The sequence below is a fragment of the Telmatherina bonti genome (genome assembly GCF_933228915.1).
Source record: "Telmatherina bonti genome assembly, chromosome: 12".
Classification (NCBI taxonomy): Eukaryota; Metazoa; Chordata; class Actinopteri; order Atheriniformes; family Telmatherinidae; genus Telmatherina; species Telmatherina bonti.
Window position 1 is genome coordinate 33,711,050 of NC_136610.1, and position 24,359 is coordinate 33,735,408.

A 24,359-nucleotide genomic window follows, 5' to 3' on the forward strand; every position below is an offset into this window, starting at 1 on the left:
GTAAGGTTAGAATCATATCAATCTTCTGAGCCTTTGTCTCCCTCATCAGTACACACTGTACAAGTCAGAATCATCACAATCATTTTAGATCTTTCCATCATGTAAATAAGAAACTAATCGTATCACTTTATCTTGCATCCATGTAACCACGTCAGCTGGAATCTCCTGTCAGATTTCAGGCACAGAAGAATTATTTGTTCATATAAACCTAGCTAGTGTTGCACATTATAGTTAATGTGCAACCAGTGAAAGGAACAAAGAATCATCATAAGAAGTTGCAATATTTCTTATGGTCTGTGCAACCAAGTCTCTTTCTTGGAATATGCATCATCATGATGTCCTCGGTCGCTATATTTATTGTTGTGTGAAACTGATAGAAGGACCTGAAGTGAACTCTGTACTCTTGTGAATTTTCTTCCAAAGAACCGGGTTCACATAAAGAGCACATGAGGTTTTGTGGCATTGATGTTTGACAAGGACATACCAATTTATTTAAAGAGCATTACTGGGCCTTAAAGGGATCACATAAATGTAATGTTGTATAGAAGAAGGCTTGATCTGAGTGATGAAAACCAGTTTACCAAGAAAACAGTTATCAAGTCAAGTAAGACATAATGATTTGCTCATCACTTACCATTGTAATAGTGATGCAACCACACGTGTCGCCCCCTACTGCTCAATTAATAGAATGCAGCCTAAAGATTAGAATCCCACAGTATACTTTGTGTTTTCAGAGGGCAGCATTTGTTGTTGTTCTTTATTTAAGTATTTTGCTTTATCTGTGTATTCTGCTGGTATGCCAAACAGAAATTACAACTTCAATCAAAATTGAAATTACAAAAATCATCTTGCATTAGTTCACTGGTTCAGCTCTAAATGTTGATAGTAATGATACTGATGTCATGGTGACAGTCGCTTAGACTTAAAATGAGCCACATGCTGTCCTAATTACACAGAGCTGAACTTTCTGAAGGGAGTCCTACATAAAACTGTCCCTTGTTTAACCCTAAACAGGCCTAAATTTGGGCTTCCACAAGACTGTGATGCTCATTTTACTGTTGTATCCAATTGTTGAATATAATACACATACTAATTAATGTTGTACCAATCTCTGCCTGCAGCATCAGAGTGAGTATCGACAGGGTCAACTGTTTGGACTGATGGTGTTTAAAATATATAAAATAATCAACTGCTTGACAAATCAATAATACAAAACAAAGACGTAAATCTGGTTCATAATAAACAATAGTTAAAGGAGGACTATGGGTACCATATCTGGACCATATGTTGACCGAAGCCTGAAAGGATCTTGTATTTTTGTTTGTTTTTTTTCCTGAATTGGTCATTGCCCAGCAACATTTTAAGATTGAGAAACCAAACCACTTTTTTTAGCCTAACTTCATGTAACAGAGTAAACATAAGACTGACTTTTACTAGCTGGGGAGAGCTCAGAGAAGAGACCGGATACAAGACAGAGGCTGAAAGAGCCTACACCAAGGGGCACCATGGTTTAATAATTATGCCTAAATTTAGCAGTGCAGCTTTGAGATAAAGTTGTTGGGACTTTTATTTGTTGCCGACTTTTTTATTGAAGCCTGAATAAATATTGTGATTTTGTTCTAGGTATGCTAGAATCAGAGAGTACTAAAACATGAAGATAGGAATTTCCAAGGGCCAGGCTTGAGAAACGCTGAGTTAAAATACATAAAACTACAGTCTTCTGACAAATATTAACAACTTTATGGTCATAATCTGGCTTCCATAATGACCAATGGATTACAGCGCCACTGAAAAAAATGCACAGTGATTGTTACTAAATGGCTTAAAAATATGACAGAAATCTGTACATCTGAGTCCAGAACAGTATTGAAATTTGAAATGGAAAATGCCAGGAAACTCCCCATTTGTCTCTCCATGTAAACAGTAACATCGACTCAAATTAAAGTCTTAGCTTTTTCCTTTCCTGGTCTCTTTAAGTAATCACTTAACTGCGGAGTGTATTAAATTTGCGTGTATAGCTGAGTGTGTGTGTGTTTAGAGTCTAAGTGTTCCAGCATCAGGTTAACAGCCATAAAATAAGAGAGTGATGAGCACAAGTAGGGACCCAAGGGCTTTTGAGAAGGCATGGAGTGGTTAAGAGAACTGGTGAGGAGTGTTGCTGCAGAGACATAACTGGAGTGGGTCTGGAGTGGGTAATACTTGGGAGGGGTGGAGGTGTGTGTGTGTGTGTGTGTGTGTGTGTGTGTGTGTGTGTGTGTGTGTGTGTGTGTGTGTGAGAGTATGTGTATGGGGGGGTGGGGAAGTGAGGGGTATATGGAGCATTAGAGAGTGAATGGTGGAAATTCTAAATATATCTGTTTGGGAATGACTTGTCATGCCTCACTGAGCACTGTTACAGACTAATTTATGAAACTATGATAGGTTGTTCCACTCCAATGGGAAATGTAATGCAGTACAAACAGTGATGATGAATGCAAACCTACTTTTGCAGGTGCAATTTGACGTTTTAGGTTTAATCCTAAAGAAGACAGTTGATAACAGGCTGCAGTTTAAAGGAAATCTCACTGGGATTGTCTTCTTAAATAAAATGTGATTGTGCTAATCAACACAATATTTTTTTAGGAGTTTCTTTCAACCTACACTTTTCATATCTCTCTCTCTCGTGTTTGCTAACGATGTACTTCGTTCTGTACCGGAGAAGTCGAATGGATGAAATGAAAATGGACCTACTGGGGTTATTGTTTGTCATGCTACATGTTTGTTCCAGCATCACAATGAGTCGACTCAACTAATTTTACAGCCGTTTGTTAATTTGGAAACCCTTGATGCTGCATCTTTAGATACGAAAAAAGAGAAGACAGCAAAGGGAAAATAAGGATATTTGAAAATGAGTGAGGAGTGGAGAATGAGTGCGTGTCCACGTCTGGTCTCGTCACAGCTGACAGTTCAATTAGTCTGAACTAAATGATGCATGCTGTCTCTCTTGTGGCCCTGGTAATCGTCAGTGTTCTGCTTTGAAGAGCTCGTATTGTGCATGAGTAGATAGCTAAACCAACAGTGACTCGAGCTGCTCAGAAGTTGCTCTGCTGAAATGTATGATTTGCAGATCCCAACAGATGACAGCAACGCGGCAAGGGACCGCGTTGGCTTCAACTCTCAGAGCTCATCACAGATTTGCTGTATTTTTGTGGGAAAATTGTGCCTTTTTTTTTCCGTGCTCTCCCGGTGCTTCTGTAGAAAGTAACTGCAAATGGCTTTGAACTATCTGGAGTTTTAATTAGGCATTCCTCATCAGCTGGGGATTGAGTATGGGTAGGTGTGTGCGCACATGTAGGGGGTGTCCGCACATGCCTGCAGAAAAATTTAAAAAAAAAAAAAAAAAAAAAAAAAAGGTATTAATTGCCCACTGCTTGTTTGTAGAACTCCTATGATCGTGTTGGTTATCTTTTATTTTACGCTTCATAATCTTGGGTTTGTTTTTCCAAGCAGCCATTTTGTGCGAGCGTTGGCAAGCTTGTGTCAAGTGTCTTTTTTTCCTTTTTTTTTTTTCTATGTGTCGACAATCAGCAGACAGATGGCAGACAGTGAAGATGTTTGAAGTCTTTAGAAGTTTCTTACCTTGATCTGCATGCAGCAGCTATCCTCTGACTGCCACCAGCACATCGCAACTTTGTGATTTGAGTCTTTGCTTTTGTTTGATGCTCCAAATGTGTCAGGAGAGACGAAAAAAAAAATGCAAAGATGTATTTCATTTGCTTTGTTCTTCCCACCAGCAAAGACATATAACCTTTTCAGTTTTTTTTTTTTTTTAAAGAAAAAAGGCAAAAAAAAAAAGAACTAAAGCAGCCTTCAAGTACAATCCCATGCGAATAAAGCCTCACAACTGGTCAGAGCAAGGTGAGCGGTGCATTTCATTGACAACCTTGCAAGACTAATTAATTTCTTTTAATGGGCAGATGTTAGTTTTTTTCTCATTTGACAGCATGTTGGATTGTGGTCCTAGTAAACACTTTTATGAGTGGGTGGGGGAATCCGGTATCCTCCCATATCCTTTGTTGTTTAAAAACCCCATATGGATTGTGAATCAGCAGCAGCTTTCAAAGCATCATTAGTCATGCATAAAAGACTGTGTTAACGCTTTAATACCAGCCCTGGGCTCCGACTCTGAAGATCTGCCTTAATTGCTCACCTCTGCTATGTTCTATGGTCATGCACACGCACTGAATCTGTGTGTGACAGTGTTTGTGTATGCGTCCATTGCTTGCTGGCACTAATAAGCACATAAAGAGAATGAGCGCTGTAAGACGGGCATTAAACGAGACTCAGACACGCCCCCCTGCATGTCTTGAATAATGATCTTTTTCCTCTGCTTTTCCTTCCTTTCCCTCTTCTTTTTTTTCTGTACACGTTCATGTGTTTGTGTGTGTGTGTTTGCGTGTGTGTGAGTAGCAGTCCACCTGTTAGGTCTGACCTGGCATCTGCGGCACGGTGAGAGCCAGCTGTATGAAAACGGCCTGAGCTCAGCGGACCATCAACAAGGCGATGGCGGTAAAACCAGGCCTACTAGTTCCATCCATCTGCTGGACACACTCAACCCTGAAAACACACATGCTGGGGACAGAGGTGAGCTGACACACACACAGACACACACACTGTATGATGCATATTAGCAGATTTTCTGCACGCAGGCATTGACATGATTTGTCCATGTGTACCAACAAACCAAATGTAGTACAGCAGCTGCACATTTGGAGATGTGACGTATATGGATAAACAAAACCATACAATGATTGTTTTTGGATGTTTTTTCTTTCTTTCTGGCATTTTATGGGTAAAACTGACAAATGTGCTGGTTGAGCTTTTTGTTCCTCCAAAGGGTGTAATGTGGACTTCAACTGGATCGCGTGTTGTCCGTTGAGTCAGCATCAACTCAACAACCATGTTGTGGATAATGTCCAGCCTTGGGGAGGGATGAGAATCTGTGGAATTAAGTTGTTCCACAGAAAGAGAACAAAAATGTTGACAAAGCTCTCTCTTGATTTCAGAAAATGAATATTTTCACCCACAACTTGGAGAACATGTTTGGCTTTGGTGCCAGAAAAGGCTTTTCTCTTAAGTGTGTTTATGATTTTACAGTAATTCATATGGCTGCATTTGAAATTTCACATTTCTTCTTTGAACCTTTTTTTTTTCTTAAAAATGATCCCAGCCATTGGTTTTGACAGACCTTCTAGCATCTTTGCAAATCACACTCTTTCTTAAGCCTCAGCATTATTTATTGTCGCTTGCTACACCTCTACTAGTGACGAACATCACCTCTTTTCTTTTGCATGTGAGTCTGCTGTTCACTTATTTTGAAAAATGCTAAATTCTGCATGTTATTTTACATAAACTGTCTCTCAGGTGTTTCTTTGACAATTAAATCGACCAGTTTAAATTGTAAACTCCTGCTTTCACTGTTGTTTCATACACACAAGAAAATTTCCCTCCGGAAGCCGCTGTCAATTCTTTGCAGTTTTATCTACCCAAAACGCTGTTACCATGTAAACAAGAGGCAAGAAAGCAACCTAACTTTTGCGTTTTACAGTCTGAGCATTGTGACATAAACACAGCCTGCGTACACTGCAGTTATGACACCTTGTTCAAGTTCAAGTTTATTTATATGGCACATTTCTACAGCAGCAGCTGCCCAAAGAGCTGAACAATAAAACAACAAACAACAAAACACTGCACATTAAAAAATAAATAAAACCTGGACACAAAACAAAAATCTAAAATAAAAGTAAAAATTAAAATACACGAGAAAAAGCTCAGGTATGACCAAATGCCAGTGCAAAGAAGTGGGTTTTAAGGACAGACTTAAAATCCCCACCTGTTGCTTTAGCATTGGCTGTTCTCTGTGTGGGCGGATTGGAACATTGCTAACTTCAAAAGCATTTGGAGAGCGAAAACCTCCGTCAAGGCCTTTAAAACGTTCCTGAATCCAAACGGTGATCCAGATCACTACCAAAACTAAATCAGGTCTTCATTTTCACATTTCCAGCAACTCCTGAAAGTTTCATAAAAATCCATCCATAACTTTTTGAGTTATCTTCAATCCAAACAGACAAACAGATAAACGCCAGATGAAACATAACCTTCTTGGTGGAGGTAAATAGCAAACCAATTCTCAACCGTTGTAAAGGTATTCATGTCACTACAACACATGACTAAAATATGCAATGGCAAGTATTTTATTGCATGAATAAAACAGCTTAACTCACTAATGCCACTGAATCACTGTGTAATGGCTGCATTAATGTAAAATTCTATGCAGATGATACATTGGCAGGTACACGAGGCTGGCGGCTTTATGCTGCATTCAACAACACACAATATTCTGCATTTAGTACTGTAATAGTTACTGCTTGGTACTACAGGTACATACCTACTTAATATTTTTCCTGTTTTAGATATCCCATGTCAGAGATATTCTGCTCTTACGCTAAAGAAAATAAGAGTAATACAGGAAAAATTTGGTTTATTTAGTTTATGTTGTGATGTTGTAAATACCAAAAGGGTCAACAATTACACGTGTCATTGACTTTTATAGCTTAAATGTACCTATAGTATTTAGTTCTCAGTTATGTATTGCCATAAAATGCTAATTTTACATCAGCTGATATTATATCTAGAATGAAACGGATCTGTTTCAGAGGGAAAAGAAACCATGATTTAAGGGTTTCTACTTCAAATTAACAGGTGAGGACATGTTGGATCATTTTTATCCCAATCATCCTTCTATATAATCTTTTAAATTTATAGTTGAACCAAAGACATGTTGAAAAAACAAAACAGTCTAAATATTTATACATTTAAATACACAGGATTGTGCACGTGCTGAGATGGGGCTAGTCATCACAGTAGTTTAACCATCCAATCATTTCGCCAAACTCATTTTTCCTCTCAGCACACACAGCGAAATTGAAATTCTGCAAGTGCACTTAAACAATTTTTCAATGATGATTAAATGGAAGCAAAGTTATTAAAATTGTTGCAAGACAAGACAATTATTTTAATATGAATATACATAATTGCAATTACACAACATGTCAGGAGCATGCTGAGCGACTATGTATATCCATCGGCACACATGTCAATCAGTTTCTATTGCATTAGGATTCTGACTTGCATATAAAACACAAAGAACGAGATGAATGATCCAATACAATAGAGAGACACCAGTCCAGAGACCAGTCCTGAACTGATTGCCCATTTATGAGAGAATGTCAGTAATTGGTTAATCATGTTCCCTTTTAGTTACAACGTGACTTGAATAGTTTTCTACCTCTCTGCCTTCTCTCAACTAGCCAGAGAAATTTCTAACAGCAATTTAACCCAGCGATATGGGACATTAATTGTGAGTGTTTCAGGTCATGAAGTCAGGCAGGACAAAGCAACCTTCATGCTTGGTCTGACTCTGATGGAAGCTGTTAGAGCCAATGTATACAACTTGCACAGAGAAGTCTGCAAGCCAAACTGCAACCCGCTGCAATTTAGGCAACTTGGGACCCCCCTAAAGCAACTATTCTTGATGAATCCTCACATTCTAAGGATTAACTCTCTCATCAGTAGGTAAATCCTCCAATAGAGCGAGCAGGGGTCACAGAATTCACTTCTGAGCGTTGCGTCACAACAATCTATTGTTTCAACTCTTATTGCTTTGCATGATGAAAGCTGGGAAATCAAAATGGGCAAAGCTAAGCCGTTGATCCAGGGGGCTCAGATTAATGAAATTGGCGCGGCGGAGGTGGTCCCCTGGAAGAGGAGGGCCAGAGAGATTAGAGATTAGGCTGTAATCCAGTGTGGCAGATTATCACGCTCATCCTGCTGTACCCATCACCTCTCACACCGAGAGACTACACAATCCCCAAGATTACACCGTGAAGGATGGTGAGTGGAGGCTGAGGGGAGCGGGAAAGGATAAAACATGCTCCGTTAGAAAGAAACGAATGAAGGTGGTGGGAGGAGGCTCGAATGATTGACACATGCACAAGAAAGAAACACACCACTGAAAACTGCAAACATTAAAATTGTCTTTCAGCACTGGAGGCTTTTTTTTTTTTTTTTTTTTTTAATAATCTCACTCCAAAACAAAGAAACTAAGATGTGAACTGCTCCCTTGTTATTTCTGAACAAATTATCCTAATCCTGATGCAGGGCTGGAAACAGAAGTAACAGCCGAGCAGCGGTAACAGGAGGATAGCTGAGGAGGCTGTTTGGAGGTGGATGGTTATCAGTTTCTCCTTGTTTTCGATATGATGGCACAGGAGGGAGAGATGAAACAGGCCTGGCGGCATGATTGGAGGGTAGTAATCTTCTTCTGTTCATGTTTAGGTATTTTTAGAATTGTTTTTATGTCAACATCAATGCTATGAAGATAGGCTCGTTCAACGATATCCCTTCTGTTTGATGTGTTGGTTCTGTACTGTAATCAGGATCTCAAGAAACAGAATTCTAATCTACCTTACAAGGCACATTCCACCACTGTGCACGATGCTAATTGACATGTTGTGTCAACTGCATATGGCTAGTGTCTTGTCAGACTGCGTGTCCAGTGTTTTATGTTCTTCTCGCTATCTCTCCTGCAATTTCCAGTGATCACCAGCAGCCCTTCTTAGTCCGCCACATATAAAAGCTTTTTAATTAGTGCTACATTAATTGCCACTCACCCCCGTGATAATCAACCTCGGGCTGGTGTGCATGCGTGAATGTGCATGTGCTTACACTCTGTGTTTAATTCATTTATTTATTTCATTATTCAGTTGCTTTATCTGACATGCATTCTTACGAGTGTGCAGACATGGCCCCACACCCATGTGCACACACACGTTGAAACTCCTCTGGTGCAGATGAAAGCAGAAGTGTTCTGAAAAGAAAATTTTCTGTCAGTGGATTCTGCGTTAATGAAGTACATCTGAGTTTGGGAATAATATTTCACTCACCGTGGGACGCGGGATAAATGAATAATATGAAATGATACAAACTGACATACAGTAGAGGCATATTGCCTCATTATAATGTGAAGATGATGAAATGCGGAGCTTGTGGAATGCCATCTGAGCCCCTGCGATGATTGTATAAACCACTGTATGAAAGGAGAGTTAGCGCCGAATTGTTTTCATTCTGTCTGATGGTGTGGTTAGAAAGGGTGTGTAGATGGATGGAATGTGACACAGACAGAAAGGAGGGCTCTTAAAGAGCACATCAATATTCCAGACTGCGTGCAGAGAGAGTGGAAGGGGAGTGAGCCAGAGCAGTGTGTCTGTGTGCAAAACAGTCAGGAGTATGTGCAGGATGTGTGTTTATATGTGAGAAAAGCAAATGTGTGTGAGAAAGAGAGGAGAGTGTGCATGCAAGTGCAATGCATGCATGTGCATGTGTGCAAATGCTGATGGACTAGTCCCTGTTACAGCAGTCTCATTGATTTTGTCACGCTGGGATACAGTCTCAAGATGTAACACATGCACACGTACACACATACTCACACACGGACACACACGCAGAGAGTATAGATCATTTAGTGAACCCCCTGCATGAGCGCCTCAAGTTGAGAAAGCCCATCAGCAGAAACCCGTCTGTCTGTTACTCATCGTGCATTTCAAACATCTCAACCCAATTTAGCAAAAGAAATTACACATCGTGTTAAACTGCAGCCAGTATTCATGTAGTCGACGCGGTGAGCACGGAGGCTTGTAGCCGTCTGTTTTCACATTTTAGGGCAATAGATTGGTGTCAAAACCAGAGACATCAAAGTGAAGAATTTCTTTTTATCTCTTTGAAAAATAAACAAAAGCTCAGTTTGTTTGTGTTTATTTAAGTATATATATTCTTTGGTTGTAGTACATGTAGTACTATTGATGTGCCACAAGGGATTAAAAAGGATTTTGGTACCTTCACAACTTCTTATGTATTCTAACAAATATAAGAGTAAAATGTATTTATTGATATATTTCAACCAGCAGAATAAAAGCTGGAAGGTTTAAAGGAGACATTTGTGCCCTTTTTTCACAAGTTGATCAAATTTCCTGGGGTCTTAATTAAATGTATTGTCATGTGCATTGGTGAAATTACTACAGATACAGTACAACAGTTCCCCTTAAAACCATAAATTTGCAGCTCTTCTCATTGGAGCTGCTTTGGGGAAGTAGCATGACCAACTTCTCCAGTGTGTTTTAATTTAGATCTTTCTTACATTTAGGAGATTTAATGGAAATTATCCCTAAAAATATGACAAAGCATTCACTATAATATACCCAAATGATATTTTACTGAAAAGATTTTTACTTTATTCTCAAGTATGTAGGCTTGTATTCCGATCATCCACTTGTTCACACACTCATTTATGATTCAATGCAAATTTAAATACTAATTTTTCATTTTTAAGGTGCAATTAGCAGAAATTGATTTTTTTTTTTGATTGAACATATTAAAAATTGCTATGTGAAGAACTAAGAAGAGTAATTTTATCTGGAATATAACATGACGTCTGCGTTGATCTCCAGCTCTGTGAGTCACCTCCCCTGATAAAATGCTCCAGAAACGGAGTAATGGCACCGCCAAGAACTGACAGTACCTCTGAAGAAACAAGTTTTTGGTGAATAATTTGTCCGTCAAAGAAAGGCACACGAGTGCAATGTCTGTTAGAGACAATCTCTGCTCATCTTTGGCAATCATGCAGAAGTGCCAAAGATCACAGTTCCCTCTTCATCCACTAGGGGCTGCAAAACAGAGTGAATCCCCATAGACTCGCATGTTAAAAAGACCAACTTCACAGCAGAAATAAACATATTTACAACCTAGTACGAAGAAACATGTTAGGTTTAATAGGTCAGGTTTATCTTTATGACAACTGTGTGGGGAATGATTTCTTTTTTCATATATAACTCATCCATGTCGAAGTTATTTAGTAGCTAAATTCAGCTTAATTGGGGGCATGTCCCTTTGATGGACAACTAGTTCCGGGTTAGCTATGTTAGCTCTTAGCTACAGGCCAGCCCCCTTCTTACAGCCTTCCTCTCAGCTCTACCTCTTTGCCCATTCTTGTAATTTTCTGGAGAAAATGGAAACCCCACCCAATGACGATCTCTGTAGCATTTTTAGCAACCTACAGGTATTTATTTACAGCCTATGTTCTTCAGACACACACTTCATAAGTATGTGTAAAATTGTTTAAAAGTTACATACTGTCTAAACCTGAAAATGAATAGTGTTAGTTGAGATCATCTCGTATTTAACATCTCTTTTCACATAAATGATGTGAAATATATCATATATATATATATATATATATATATATATATATATATATATATATATATATATATATATATATATATATATAAAAAATCATATTTTTCAATGTTACAGTTTCCATTTACACAAACATAAACTGGATAGATCAATGTAATTGATGATGCACTGAGAATTAATTTGTTAATTGTGAAACCAATTATTATTATTACTGTGTGGAAAAAGAAAGAAAAAATGTTATTGCCAACTATTCTAGATAGCAGCAAAAAGTCAGCTAAAAACTTGCTAAATGTCACTAGATGGCATCATACGCTAATTAGCATATTCATGAAAGTATTGTGCCACATTTGTATTCAGCCCTTTACATTTACTTCCCCTTTGCTTCTGTCTGTGTTCACATATTCTGTAATTTAAATACAAAGGATGTGTCAAACATTTTTTTTTCCTTACCTAGACACCGTAAAGCATATGTATGGTTGGAACTTTATTACAATTTTTCTCCCTCCACTGACTTGTTACCATGTCAGACTGCAGTGGGTGCAACAGCCTGCCTCTTTATGTAGGTATTGTTAATACATATGACTTAAACTGTTATAACTTTGTTGATTTCAGACCATTTTTAAAGCAGGTTTGTTCCAAAGAAAGGTCAGGATACTATACTGGACACAGGGAGAAATTTTGTCTTATACAATAATAAAGATATATTTAGTTTCTTACAAATAAGTTTTCGAACAACAGAAAGCAGCTCCAGTCTGGTTATTTTGTTCATAAATTAAAAAAATGAAAAAGCCACATCATCAAAAAGTACGTTTCTGGCCGTGTTGCGAAAAGTAAACCAAATATATTGAACTTCATCTCATATAAAAAGTTTTTCCTCTCTGGCCGTTCTGCACGGTGCTGGTGTTTGTGTCTGTGTGTACATGTCTATTTGTTTGGCAGTCGAGCCAGATGAAAAAGCCGATAATAGAAAAATTGTCATCTGGCCATTTTTCAGTGCAGCAATATGCCAACTATATAGAATGTCCCTGATGGTATCAAAAGCAGTTTCATAAAAGTCTTTATCAGAAAGGAGAGAAGTCCTGAGGAAGATAGTGTTTCATCATAGTGTCATCAGTAGAAAGGAAGCTGGGCTGGAATAGACGGGGACAGCTGGAGAGAGGCAGACCCAGGCAGGTTTACTAATCAGCAAAAGATCAGCTTATATGTATGCATGTGTGTGTGTGTGTGTGTGTGTGTGTTTGTATTGGTATGTACAAACATGTCTGTGTTTATATACACATTCAGTTTAAATTCAATAAATCACCTTCATAGCTGAGAAGGTTCAAATAATTTTAAGTTAATTTCATTTTATTTTTTGAATTTGGAACTGAGAATGAAAACCTGAACTTGAGAAACCTGCAACTAACCAACCAACTAACCTGTTGTTGGCAAGTCATACCCCTGAAAGCTGCAGGCAGTGTGATCTGGGTATGTGTGGGGCTGTTGCAGGGGGTCTTGCCCCCTTTACTAAAGGCATTTAATATCAGTGGCGAGGACTTGCAGGGATCATCTAAAACTGGACAGACGCTTTAACTCCACACCTTTCTTTACATGAAGTCGATGAGGCTGACGTTCTAATTTGCTTTTTAAATGGAGGCAGACATAAATTGCACAGAAATGGTACAATTTTTCTATCATTCTTCTGTAGACAGTACTTATTATTCCTGTGAATAATCATAATCACACAAAGCACAAAGACGTAGCATGTGATGCGCATGCTACGTCTGCCTCTTTCACCTCCGCTTGCCTTTTCACATGTTGCGGAGGAGCGTTGTTGGTTGGGTTGGTTGCTTGGTTGGTGACGTAGTGTGAAGTCGGTTCAATGCCGGCGAAAATGTAGACAGTGACTGGAACTTTAGCAATGCTCGCAGTTGTTTCTGAGTGTCTCCGCACTGTTTTGATGACCCATCTGATAAGTTTGTAATTTATTGTAGTGATTGAAAAGTTTCCTTTCCAATTTTGAACAGAGCTACAAAACTGCTAATTCATTTCATTGTGGACTTTAGTTTGAACTTGGTCAATTTGGATGCAGCCCTGAATTTGCTTGACATTTAGTACAATTGTGTTCTTCTTTCAGGCACAATCTATTTACAAAATTACTTTAATGCCTTGGGGTCCCCAAACAAATTGGTACGGTTTGTGTTTTTCTGAGGTTTTGAGTTTATGGTGAGTTCATGCAAATCAATGCACAGAAAAAAAGTTTAGTTTTTCTTTGTAAACCCTCATTTTGCCCATTTTCTTTTTTTTTTTATTTGAGCTGATATTCAAAGTTGAATATGCTTCATATCTGTTCTGATATGCATTCTGCTCAAAGGCAAAATGAGTCATTGGGAATCACTTTTTTTTTAAGTATTCTGAAATTGCAAGCTTATGAGAGTACATTTTCCTGCATTTCATTCTGAATTTTGTCTTACTTGCTTAGTTCCTTAACTGTATTTACTTTAGATGAATTGTCTGAATTTTTCAACATTGTCAAATGTCCCAAAATAAAAAAATAAATAAATAACAAGGTTAATAATTAAGATATTAAAAAACTCATGAACATAAATATATTTTGTCGCAAAAAATCTGTAATGACATCAAAGATTAATTTTAAAAGAGAATTAATAAGGGCCTCATTTCTCACTGGTCCTCATCTCATGAGTTTATTTCATCCTGTTCCACTTGTTCCAGGCATATGTCCAAACTGCCTCTTCACAAGCTTTAGTTAAGCTCCATTAATGCCTTATTCCAAACAAGTTTGGCATGCTTTATCAAATGTAAAAAACAACTAAATGCTACAATTTGGACATTTCTTAAATCAACATTTAAAAAAAATAACAAAAAAAGATTGGAACATTTTACTATTTCATCTATGAGCTCATCTTGTATTTTAAGGCGACAACACAAGGGATAGAAAGAAAACAGGAACAAGCTTGAGGAATGTGTGTAAATCTCTTAATCTAATAGGCAATGGTTCAGGAACATGTTTAATTTAAAAAAAAAAAAAAGCACCTCAGAAAGATAGATAAAGGTTAAGCAATCTTCAAATAAATGTTTCTAAAACTTCACTATAATCATACTCAATGAAAAATACCAAAGACTTTCTGTACTCCACTGTGCACACGGCACCATCAAAAGATTCTTTTGATGATAAAAACGAGAGACATGGTGGAAAATTAGTATTGGATGTCTCTGATCTTAGGGCCTGATCAGGTGGCAGTGCATTTAAAACACACCATCCTGTCATTGACGTATAAACACTTCCAGGAATCTTCATCTGGGAACATCACCGTGTCATTGAACAGCGCTTGTTAAAGCTGCATTGTGAAAAGAAGCAGCAATATGTGAAGATGATCCAGAAAAGCCAACATCTTCTCTCAAAGTGTACAAAATGGAAAACGCTTCTTGCATTGGAAATTCATTTTTTTGGGAATCAGAGACACAGTTTCCTCTGGATCAAAAACAATATTGACAATTTGTTTTGTTTTGTTTTATTTTATTGTGTCATTAAATTAAAGACCTCCCAGTCAAAACATCTGCATCTCTGGTGGTAAACGAATAGAATTGTGCTCATGGAACTGGTAAATTACACATCTGAAAAGATATAGAGCTTCAGATTACATCTTTTCTGGGAAGGCATTGCATATTTCAGCAAGACAATGCCCGTCATTCTCATATGACTTGCATGTCAGCTACGTTCGTAGGTGTCACAAACATAAACAAGTAGATGAACCACTACCAGCTTGGCTGCTTCAGCTAGCTTTTCCTGTCAAAAAAAATGACAGTACATTCGTGCCTTTGGATGTTCCCCTTCATTTTCCATTGGTTTTCATTTTCCAGACTAATTTCTGATCTGGGTCTGCACGGTGGGATAGTGGTTAGCACTGTGGCCTCACAGCAAGAAGGTTGCTGGTTCAATCCTTGGCTGGGGCGAGGCTTGGAAAGTGGCCTTTCTGTGTATGCATGGGTTCTCTCCGGGTACTCCAGCTTCCTCCCACTGTCCAAAGACATGCATGTTAGGTTAACTGGTTACTCAAAAATGCCCATAGAAGTGAGCGTGAGTGGTTTTTTGTCTCTGCGTGGCCCAGTGATGGACTGGTGAGCTGTCCGGGGCGTACCCTGCCTTTCACCCAAAGACTGCTCATATAGGCTCTAGGTTCCCCGCTGCATCGGACTAAAGCCTGTTCCATCCTCCACAAGACACAAGAACTGAGTTCTTGTTCTTGAGGCTGCAAGAACAAGAAAAAACGTCTTGTTCGTCAGGTCCATACATCCTCCACGAGAAGCACGTCTGCAGCGGGGAGGGATCACTGCAGGGGGCGATGTCTGCTTTGATGTGCGAACCCGGTTGTTACCTCCACCGAGGGGGTTATGTTTTCCCCGGTGTCTTTTTGCTCAAGATAACTTAAAAGGTTACAGACGGATTTTTATAAATATTTCAAGAGTTGTTGCAAATGTAAAAATGATTAAATTTTGGTGGTGATCTGGATCACTGTTTGGATCCAGGAATTTTTTTAAAAGGGTTCTCAGGAGATTTTCACTCTCTGCGTGCTTCTCTAGTTTCATATTTAACAAGCAACTTCATCCGCGGCAGGGCGGGTTATGCACGCGGCAGGGTGGGTCGTGCCCACCTCTAATGTCCGACCAATCACACGATACTTCTCGCAGCCCAAGAGAACAAGAAAAAAGTTCTTGCTTCTCGTGGAGGATGTAACAGACTTAAGTGGTTAGGGTAATGAATAAATTTCTGACCCTAAATGGGATGACTGGAATTTGTCAAAGCAAGCATAATATTGGTGACGTGGCATATTTGGCATATGAACAAAAACATCTTGCTCACGATGTAAATGCAAGAATGTTGAAATTTGTTGGATATTCAGCTAATTTACAGCAGTGTAGATGCAAGATATGGTGACAACAGTTCCAGTGTTAATTAAAATTAGAGACTTTTGTTTTACTTTGTGGCGTCAATAAACAGCTCTAAAATCTGCTCGTGTCAACCCTGATTGGAAACAGTTCCTGAGAAACTCGATGAAGGCAGCTAGCTGTTTGTCCCTCAACATAGCAGACAAACAATGCTAGGTCACTAAGAGTGGTCCATAATAATGGCAGCGTATCAGAGCCCTGGTGTTGGACTAACATTCTTGCAATTTATACTATTTAATAACCGTAGTAAAATTTGGCACATCGGGAAATACAAACAGAAGACTCAGGCCTGTGGAGCAGCTAGAGTCATATATGAGGCCTGAATTGGACCACAGATCCACCAGCTGATCTCCTCATTTCTGAGGCGTTAACAGACAGTTGTTAAAACAGATGGGATGCTGCTTGGTGGTAAACATGATACTGTCCCAACTTGTTTTAAAAATGTTCAAAAATGTTGTTGATTCAGTTTTCTTGAATAGCACATCAAACATATTTGCTGAATTTTGTTTATGCTTCTGTGAGCAAAATATAGGTTTATGGGATGCAAATATCAATAAATTCCTTTTGCTTTTTCCAGAAAACAAGAATCAACTGTGAAAGAAAACTAAGCTAGTTCATCTTTATGTCAACTCGTGCTTCACATGTTGAGTGAGTAACGATGCAGGTGTCAAGGAGAGAATGAGTTTGTGAACAACAGACAGACATGTCTGTCAGGGATGTAACCTGGGGCCTGACGAAGGTGAGGACTGATGGTAGACATAATGGAAGGCCCCGGGGCCAGGAGCATTATCTTCTCCTGACTCTGACTGACACTCATTAGGCTGCACAGTGGAGAGGAGCGGCTGAAAGCTTATTAAGCCACCTGCTCAAAAGGCCCTTAATTGAATCTAAGTAATTATAGAGACCTTGCCCATTATGATATTTTTATTCATCCTGCGGCAAACTCGGTCTCTCTTGCATTTGGAGCACTATTAATGTTGTCTGCAGCAGTGTGTGTGCAATTCACATAGAAACCGTATTGACGATTTCACGCTCATACACACACATGGCTCGGTCCCTTCAGACATGTCCCGTCACCAAGACCCTGACTACATTTTAAGTCTGTTCTCTGCTTCATTAGAATGTGAAGGATAATAACATTAATTGCAAAGACAGTTTAGTTCCGTTGAAAATAGATTACAGGTGTAATTGTTTTACCTGAATAAGCCGTAGGCAAGAGAAATTAATTAGACCTTGTGTCCCAAGTTCTAATGCAGTTCATCTCCTTGGCTGGCCCGACATAACCACACATGCACAGAGACACACTCTTACACAACACAAGACAGAAAGATGGATGGGCAGGTATACTCACTCCCACTTTTAGAAACATGGGCTTCACATGAGAGATGAAGGATAACAATGTGGAGTTGTTAGTTACTCGTTACAAATGAGCAAGGTTAGGAGTTAAGATGTAAAATCATTTTTATCCAGATGTTTTGTGGCTTGGGAACCTTTCATGAGCTAATTTAGCAGAAAATAAACTAGCGTGGACTCGTGTTTGCATATTGTGTGTACATTTTTGTGAAGGTGGGAATAACTTGCACTGCACAATGCTGCACTGCTGGTATAATTGGCTGAAGCAGCATCATTATAACTATGTGCAGTATTTAGGGTTATAGCAGAACAGCCCAATAATGCCTTTTTATTATTTCCATTAAGGTTACATTGTACTTGATGATAGGCACAAATAAGCTAAACAACACTCTATTTGGTTCTTTGCAGAAACTTAACATCTTTAAAAAAAAAAAGATTTTTACTCACAAATTGCTCCCATTAATGGTAAAAAACACATGTAGTAGAATTTATTTTACTCTTTACTTCAATAGCTGATTTCTGAGTGTGACTTTCCAGCATTTTTTTTCTCTTAGCAATGTCGCAAGACAGCGAGGTGTGAAAGAATCTCACCTCCCTGGATTCATATTGTTGTATTTATTTTGAAATGTATTCATTTTATCTGCCACGGACAAATAAAGAGAGATTTGCTGTTTTGAAAGAACTCATCAAAGGATGGTCTCAGGTTTTGCGTGGATACAATGGTGGAAGACACTGATTGACAGCAGTAATCTGAGTAGCTGGCGAGGGTCGGAGGAGCCCTCGAAATGCCTGGAGTGTGTGGGATTTCCAAAGTGCCTCGATCCTCGTCTGTTTTCGGCGGAGCTGCAGGATTACTCTTTATTGATGAGGCTGAATGACCGAGAGGCAAAGAAGGTTTTCTACTCTCTTGCATCAGCAACTGAAAATTGACACTGGTCCTCTTGTCTCTTCTTTTCACCCCCTCTCTCTTTAACTCCCCCACCCCCTCCACCCTCTGCAACCCAGCCTCGTGGCTGACCTGAGTACCACGTTCTGTCCCCTTGTTGCATCATTCGCCGAGAGGCGCTGTACAGTAATTAGCATCAGAAGGACCTGCTTGCTCATCTGCCCGTCAGCTTGCCAGTCAGCCTGCACGCCTGTCTGCCCGCCAGTGTTCTGCCAACTGCCGTGCACCATTCATGTCCCATTCATCTTGTGTAGCATAAAGGAGTTCTTTCCTCAGGATATCCATCCGTCTGCTGGCCTCTATATTTCTGTGGCCATGGCACAGCAGAGAGGATTAGCATTAAAAGAGTTTGACTGCTGAGGTAGACGTTGCTGGAATGTACAAATGCAGACATAGTTCTCCTAAGCACTTACTCTGTGACAGTCTCATACAGGACCTAAATATGCCTCTAAGTGGTTAAAGGACACTGCTGTTTCTTTTCTTTTATTCTATCTTCACTCTATAAACATTATCATCCTTTATTAATAACGAGGTTTATCAGTGTCTTTGTTTTTATTCCCAGAGGAGGATGGAGGACTTACACGGTGCTTCTGCATGTCTCATCATGTTGCTTACCATTTTGGAGAAGGAAGATTGAAATATTAAAGTAAAATTTCAAACTCTAAAGAAGAAAATCCAAGTCGGCGGCTCTATGAGACGGCCACTTTATTAGTCGTAATCTTCCTCAAGTCAGTCACAACCTTTCAGAATTGAGTCATTTTGGTGTCTTTAACACTGGAGTTATCAGTTTACAAACATTTCTGTCGAGCTGGAGTCCCTCAGGGGTTTTTAACTCCTCATTATCTACCTGGTCTTATGTAAATTTACGATGGTTTGCATGAGCCACCCAGAAGTACCACTCATCCAGTTTCTAACTTTCAGATCAGATGTTTGATGATCCACTGAGTGCACTGAAGGAATTGATATTGGACACTATCTGTGTTATCTGATCTCCATACCAGAATATGACATCCTGCCAGCAAGCAGCTGGCATTTAAAACGGCTGTCTGATTTCACTGATCTCAAAGAAATACAATTTTGTCCATTTAACTTTTATTTATGAGTCAAAGTTAATCTTTTTTCTACATAAGTTCACCTCACACTGAAATAAACTGTAATGTTAATCACTAAATGTTGGCCTAAAAGGTTTGAATGCGTCATGTCACCATGCACACTGGATGTACCAGATCATGGGGACAGTATGAGTGGTTAAATAAGTTGTGCTGCTTGGTAGCCTGGTCCCACCACTGCTTCTCTCCCCTGCAAATAATGTTAACAAAACAAAACCACAACCCACGTTCAGTTTGGCAACACAAGATTACAAACAAGTCATAGTGAAAGTGAAGGGAGAAGCTTTGAAACTCTTATTTTTACTTTTTTTTAATTGGAGTTAATCAGAAATCCACTCATTCTATTTATTCGGACGGGAATAACCAGTGCATCTGACTGGAGGGCAATTTTTTTTCCATTTTTTTCTACTCTAGAATTTGCCTCAGGTGGACTCAAGTTCCAACAAACTAAACATAAGCTTATGCAGTAGATGCTGCGGAGAAACTACGGTGTGTGCCAGAAAGTTGGATAAACAAAACGCTAAAAGACTAGCTTAGCAGTCAAACTGATCACTCTTTTAACAACAGCTTTAATTACAATAACAGAACAACTTACTTGCTTTTCCAGGTGCATAAATATAGTTGTTCTTGCTGTAATTCCTTCACATTGTTCCAAGAGTTCATAGGAAGACATTGCATTAAACACTTGCATGCATTCTCTGCATCGAAAACCTAAAAAGGAATGAGGCCAAATCCTTTCCAAGTGTCTTAATTGTGATGCAGTGAAAGTTTTCAATTACTAATAAAGCCTCAATTATCGTAGTAACAGTATTGTGCAGCAGATTTAAGTTGTGGTAACTGTGCTCACAATCTTCATATAACCTTTCACTTTAGCGCTTTGAAGACAAGTCATTAAATAAGGTGCTGCTGCTTATCAAATCCACACACGCCAATAAACCCATCAAAGAAGGCACTGTTTGCGTTAAAGACGAGACGTGATGTGATTTGACAGCGTGATTGCACTTCTGCGAGAAGTTGGCACGGCTTAATTTTAACACACTGCTCACAGTAGGTGGACCATTTTTATTATCTTAGGTTAGTGTCTGGGCATATTTACTCGTTTGTACTAAATGCAATGTAATTTGACAGGATGATGGCACTGAAGCAAGAGTTGATGAGACATTAGCTTTAAAACTTGATCGTGTCCGAAAGAGAAATTTAAGACTTATTCGTGTAGCATGGTTGGAGGTTTGTGGACCAAAGTGGTGGACATGTCAAAGGAATGTGCCGTTCGCCGAGCTGCTGGCAGCGTGGTTAGAAAGTATCTCACAGGCCTGCACTTTTAGCCTCTTCTCTGTGTGACAGGATATGTGATATATGCCGGCTAGCCTGTGGGTGTGCATGGTGTCGCCATAATGGAGTGGTAGAGCTGCAGGCGTTATAGATTGAGAGCGAGTGGACTCATCCATGAATCTGCCCCTAACTGTTCTTCTGCCTTTGTGTTGGTAACGATCGGCTGGCTCCCCTGTGTCAACGTATTTCCTCCATCTTAGTTTAGAAGCAGAGATATATCTCTCCATAAAGGCCAACACAAAGAGTGCTGGAGAGCCTCGTCTTATACAAAAGGCCGGGGTCTGGCGCTTGATAAAGGCTTATGGAGAGCAGCTGAGCTGATGGTCAGGGGATTGTTGGAGAGACCTATTCTCTTCACACACAAAGACACACTCTCACTCAAGACACTATCTGTATGCTGAGATGCTGTTTTGTGAATGCACGTGAACATGTGTGCGTGGATGCCCCGCTCATTTTTTCCTCGTACGCAGTCTCCTCTTTCCTTTCACACACGATAACGCACGCACACACACCTTTCTTTCTTGTTAGAAGTTGCTAATAGAACACGTGACAAAGCCTCAGTAGACAGCTCTTAGACAAAACACTGACTTTCTAAAGCAGTTCATTTTCATGCAGAGACTATCCAAAGGACTGCCAAAGCATGGTTGGTTGAAAAGCAGGGTTTTCACAAGCACTTAGTCATTCGGATGTCTATTCAGTCCCGCTTCATTAGTAGAGCTGCTGATCACGCTGATGTTCGAAGACATCAGGTTGGTTATTAATTGCACACTGTGATAGTGAATAGAAACCCTTGTCAACCTTAATAAACCTGCAGTATGTGACTGAAAAGTATCACCTGTTGGTGTTTTTTGTTTGTTTTAACCTGCAGAGAAGTGGGTGAGAGGCCGTGCCATTGACCGTGGCGAGGTCGACATCGGCACTCAGCAGAGCCAGGCCATCCCGCCGGGACTTTTCTGGAGGTTTCATATGACTGTGCACCATCCGACCTACGTCAAGTTCAATCTCTCTCTTTCACACAACGCACTGCTGGGGGTCTACGGACGCAGGAACATCCCGCCTACGCACACTCAGGTAGCGACGGCTCCTGTTGAAGCCTGCTGTTCACCCAGATGGGCTGCTTTGTTTTGCATCCACACCCATACACATTTTCCTCTCAGATTTTGTCCTTTCATCCACACTCAAGTGTTTTTGACACTTACAAGAAGTGCTTATTTGCTATTTGTGCCTTAATTTAGATCTAACAAAGAGATCTTTGTAACCCACAGACTGAAAAATTTTCCTGAAAAGACAGAACCGTTATTTGCTTCAGAAATAATTCTGTCTGCCTCAGATTGTCTTAAAAATAAGCTGCTGAATGCTTAAAGGACACGGAAGTTTGTGTCGCTGTGCAGATTCAAATCAATGTCTTCATTTTGAAATATAGATCTACAGTCAGACATGTGTCTGTAAACTGTACGTATGCGTGTTTCTGAGGCAAATCTGTGAGAACACAATAACGATTTGATCGATACGTCAGAGCAGCAGAGCGTGAATTGCTATCTGCTTGTTTAACAGGTAGAAGTTACGAGCTGTGAACAAATTACCATTTTAAACTTGTTCTGACAACAGAAACAGAAAATATGCAAATAAGAACAATTAAGTTGTGAGTTCAGCTGTGTTAAAAACACAGCGAAAGAGATGATGGAAAACCACTTTTCCGTTCTCAGACTCGGCAGAGTAATCAGGCTGTTTGTCCTACTCCGACTGGGTGTAAGCTGGGACTTTAAGTGATGCTATATTCTGATAGGAAAGGTATTTATTCTCCCTGCAGGGACAGAAATCGGCTTTAAAAAGTTTGGACATTCGTTGATTCCCGTGTGAATCATCAGCGTCTCAGGTGCACACACCGTAGGGCAGCAGTGTGTCATGCAGGAAGCACTTCTACACACAAAAATACAACACACTTGGAGTTATCTGCTTCTTAACATCAGCGCATCCCTGCTCTTGAATGCATGAAGAGGTCTAATTAGCCGTTTTTGACACTAGTGTGACACTGAGCCCTCAGGGGGAAAAAAAGACTCAGCGAGGGCTTGCTAGTTCAAGAGGACTGAGGAGGGATAGAGGGAGAGGGGGAGGTGAGGGTGGTGGAGAAAGTTAGAAAAGGGAGAGAAACAAGAAGAGAAACATTTAGACATAATAAATAATAAAAGTTGGTGCTATGGAAAACCAACATGCTAATGCTGTTAGCTAAGCCACTGCTTAGCTAACAGCTTAGCTAACAGCTAATGCTAATGCACTACCAAGATGGTATGAACCATTATTTTCTTTTTATACTTTCAGATTCTGGTTTTGAATGAGATAGGAACATAAAATACTGTCTCCTGACTTATATTCAAACACTTTTCTGATATCATTCAGCAAATTTTTGCTCAGCTCGCTGAACAAATTTTGCCTCGCAAATTTCTGTTTGATTCATACCGGTTCGGTGAATCGGCTGATTATGCTTCTTTACTGAAACCTTTTTCATGTGTGTGTTTTAGTTCGACTTCGTGAAACTGCTGGATGGGAAAGCCCTGCCTAGGTCCTTGACTGATCCCGTGTCAACTGCCAAAGCTCCCAAAGGTCTGCTGTTGAGTGGCCTGCAAGAAACAGGCTTCATCGAATACATGGACCCGGGAACGTGGCACCTCGCTCTCTACAACGATGGACGCAGCCTGGAGCAAGTGCTGCTCCACAGCACCCCTATTGGTGAGCAAGAATATTTCAGACTGTTAGTTTGCTACTAGCAGAGTGTCAGGGTTGCTTCATGTTCAGCCTTTTATTTCCATCTGGTGCAAAAACAGGACAAGCCCAAGAATGATTTGACACTTAATGACATTTGAGGAGAAGTTTTCCGATAACGAGAGTTAGTTGGTTGTGGCGAGAGATAGCAGTTAGAAAGGGGAGGACAGCTCCTATAGTAATGACAGGGCTTGCTAACTGCAGCTCATTGGCATAACACACACGATTGCCATTTAAATTGAAGGATGTGATTAATGCAAGAGTACGTTGCTGAATATAGACAAGTGAATAATTACCAGGGTGGTTTCTTCACGCCCCCTTCGTCCAGTAGTCTTAAAGAGCACACAGTGTTAAAATATTCAACCCTCCAAAGAAAAAAAAGAAAGTGTTGGAGAAGGCGATAGTACAGTTATATCACAGGAGATTGTGATATCAGGCAGCTAAAACAGCCGTCACTTGCACGATGTGGTGAGCACACGAGGACTGTTCGTGAAATGAAAAGTCTCTATTTATGGCCATGTCTTTCCATACGTATCTATGTTCTGCAGATTGTGTAATGCTGGAAATGATCGGGAACGTTGCACATTGATACATTTAAGCTTAATGTGTGTATCACCAAC

The 24,359-nt window shown here is 39.7% G+C and overlaps 1 protein-coding gene across 1 annotated transcript in view; it reads left to right on the top strand.

Moving 5' to 3' along the window:
* tenm1 (teneurin transmembrane protein 1) overlaps positions 1 to 24,359 on the top strand; it is a gene marked incomplete at both ends in the record, with an annotated part of 226,610 nt that overhangs the window by 83,438 nt on the left and 118,813 nt on the right. The window contains 3 exons of the mRNA XM_079250462.1: positions 4,450 to 4,623; positions 21,848 to 22,050; positions 23,499 to 23,706. Of these exons, the coding sequence (XP_079106588.1) occupies positions 4,450 to 4,623; positions 21,848 to 22,050; positions 23,499 to 23,706 (585 nt within the window). The remainder of the gene's footprint in view (positions 1 to 4,449; positions 4,624 to 21,847; positions 22,051 to 23,498; positions 23,707 to 24,359) is intronic.